Genomic DNA, 3,222 nt, shown 5'->3' with positions numbered 1-3,222 from the left:
TTCTGTACTTCAGGAGAAGAAAAAAAGAGAATTTATACTATATATGTATATATGTGTGTGTGTGTGTGTGTGTGTGTGTATATTTATGTGTATATAATATTTATTTTGTTCCAAAATTGTATGAAGAAGATGTTAAAAATTACATGTTATTGTATTTACATGTTGATATTAGCAGAGGAAATTGTGACTCTCAGTGTACTTGGAGTGAGATGTGCTCCCCAAAGTTTTTATTGTTCTTGACTTACTCCCTCGACCCTCAAAAACTCAAGGTCTAAAAAGTTCAGTTGAGTCATCAGAGTAATGGGACGGCACTTAAGATGGCAGCACAGATCCCCAAGGGGAAGAGGAGGAGGGCAGGTTGAAATGAGAAATGAAATGGGGCTGATGAATTTCTGTCCAGGGTTACTGAGTCTGACTTGATGCTCCGACCGCCTTGAGCGATATAAGGAGAATAATTTTCTTATGCTTAGTATGGTCTCTAGAGCCTGGGTGGAAACGTACCCTGTAATGAAACCCCACGTGGCACTAATACTGTCAACAAATAAATAAACAAAACTGATGAAAATATGATTTAGTGAAGCTAATCCATGTGACACATCTGGAGTGTGCAAGGTTTAACTAAAGTTAAGTCATTTTCCATGCCTTTAAGGTTAAAGCTGCATTATTCAATATCTTTATATTAACAATTTATCAAATTACTGTATACTGTAAAAAGGTGTCAAACCCACTTTGTGTCTTTCAGCTTGTTGTTTTGGTTGGACAGCTCACATCTTTTTTTGGTTACATTTTACTGCTCCTATCAGCATTGTTTTAAGCTTAAAAGCTCCAGTAAACCCACTGTATATTATTTGTGCAGCACCAAACAACATAGTTAGCTGGTGAACATAGTAGAGCAAATAGCAGCTACAGAGCCACATATTTCCCAACGCAAAGCTAAAAAAAGAAGGGGAAAAGTGAAGTTACATTTGCTAGGCGTGAGTTCAAATGAATAATAATGTTGCTCCATATCTGCTAGAAATGTAAATACGCAACTGTTTGCAAACTTCATAATGTGATAATACGTAATGTTTACATTTCAGCTGTTCCCAATAGGCAAAATAAATAAAATAATGCATCTTCAACGTTAGCTATTGACTTTTGTTTTTACATGGATACACCATGATTCAGTATAAATTTAAACCAGCGTTGCCAAAGGTCTTGTTCTCCTTCATTCCCATTCGGTTCAGAGCAGCACAGAAAACAATCCATCACTAAAAAAACAAGAGCAGTCGTGTTGTGGTTGTGTTGTTTGGGTTAGTGATTCCTATGTACGCGTCTGTTCTGTTTTTTTAGCCTTATTTTACTTTTAAAACTAGTCATGCATCTCAACTCGTTCAAAAGACAAACAAAAGCTTGAAACTTCGCCCATGCTGTAGTTCATAAAACGAAAGCAAAATAAGGCGAAATTATATGGGCTAAGTTAGTTACAGCCTAATACCAGCCAACCTTCACTTAGCAGGAGTACACAATATGGCATACATTTCAAAATATGTAGTTTACATTGTTGGAAAACATGAAAGAATATCTCATGGTGTGATTTAAGTTCTAATACGTTGCTGTAAAAATGAGGGAATGAAGGAATTGAGCAGAAAAGTCAAGTGGAAATTGTCCTTTAACACTCAAACAGTTACAGAGATGTAACTCTACTCCATCTCACAGTTCCTTTTAGCAAAGGCTGAATTGCTTTTGAGTGTTTAGTGCAAATTAATCCTCAGCACACACACACACAGAAACGCACACAAATGAATCAGAGGGGTATTTGTAAAGGTTATAGCACTGACATTTGGTCGGTTTCAGAGGGATGTAATGACCTTTCTGCTTCTACTGAAATATAGAATTACTGTGGAGACCACTGACTTTGTGTGTGTATATGTCCGTGTGTGTCTGTGTGTGCATGCGCTTGCAGGTCCACAACAGCTGTAAAGAACAAATGGGGAAGGTGTGTCCCTTGGGTCAATGTCGAGTGTCAATCATCCCTCCCACTGCACTTAACAGCATCGACTCAGATGGTGAGACACCTTGTATACCCACACACAAACACACTTACACACAGGCAGTGAGTATTGCGTGTACAGTAGGTTCAAAGTTCGGGAAAGTCACCTTTCAACTCCATCTGTGTAAATCCTTTGGATGCTGAAGGCGTGACATTGCAACTGACCCTTTTTCTACTGTTGCACAAATAGCTTCTCAATTCCAGGCAAATCCTTTAGACCTTTTATATTTTTTTTATCTAATAAAACAACCATTTTAAATTTTAGCATGCTTGTTCTAGTAGAAATTTAAAGAAAAGAGGAATATTTTCAACATATTCTGTCTTATTTCTACATATTTTTGCTATTCAGATTAGACACACACTAAAAAGGCATTTGTTATCAGAAATGTACAATTTTGAGACAATTCCAGTTAAAATCCTGGATTCATCACAATCCGCTTTCTGACATGAATCGTGTGATTGCCAACATTTGGACTTGAATCTAAGTGCCAGAAATGTTTCCCAGTCTTAATTTTTCAAAGCATATTTTATCCATTTATGATCCTTCCTTTCAGGCTTCTGGAAAGCCACCTCAGCGTCGTGCACCAGCCCCCTCCTGGTCCTGGTCAACTCCAAAAGTGGAGACAATCAGGGGGTGAAGTTCCTCCGCAAGTTCAAGCAACTTCTCAACCCGGCTCAAGTCTTTGACCTGATGAACGGGGGACCAGAGCTCGGGTACTTAAATGCATCGCTTATATGTCAGGTTACAACAAAGCAGAAAGTCTTTAGATTGACTTGTTAACAGTAGGAGTTTCAAGTTTGACTGTCACAACTGTTTAATGCAAGTGCTAATGCTGTAATTTTGCTACCTTTTCATGACATCTACCTCTTAACATTTTGTGCTTTGCTTCCTCCTCTTTCTTTCCTCATCCTCCCTGCTCTCCTCCCCCAGCCTGCGCCTTTTCCAGAAGTTTGTGACTTTTCGTATACTGGTGTGCGGAGGAGACGGCAGCGTGGGCTGGGTGCTCTCAGAGCTGGATAAACTCAACCTCCATAAACAGGTGAGGAGGAGGAGGAGGAGGAGGAGGACGGGATGATGATATAATATTGAAGGTGACTGTGGAGAAGGCTGATGGGCAAGAGAAAGCAGCGAGCTACCTCTCGTACTAATATAAATTGTAAAACTGAATCACCTGTGGTCGTAGTTTGTA

General features: G+C 39.1%; 1 protein-coding gene across 1 annotated transcript in view; it reads left to right on the top strand.

Moving 5' to 3' along the window:
- The window catches only part of si:dkey-172j4.3 (diacylglycerol kinase eta), a gene marked incomplete in the record, with an annotated part of 70,724 nt that overhangs the window by 45,356 nt on the left and 22,146 nt on the right, over positions 1 to 3,222 (top strand). The window contains 3 exon segments of the mRNA XM_035675609.1: positions 1,946 to 2,048; positions 2,587 to 2,746; positions 2,964 to 3,072. Of these exon segments, the coding sequence (XP_035531502.1) occupies positions 1,946 to 2,048; positions 2,587 to 2,746; positions 2,964 to 3,072 (372 nt within the window).

This window comes from Morone saxatilis, unplaced genomic scaffold (genome assembly GCF_004916995.1).
Source record: "Morone saxatilis isolate NCDOM2014 unplaced genomic scaffold, NCSU_SB_2.0 Contig4, whole genome shotgun sequence".
Taxonomy (NCBI): Eukaryota; Metazoa; Chordata; class Actinopteri; family Moronidae; genus Morone; species Morone saxatilis.
Note: the sequence above shows the minus strand (reverse complement) of the source record. Positions and strands in the feature narration are given on the sequence as shown.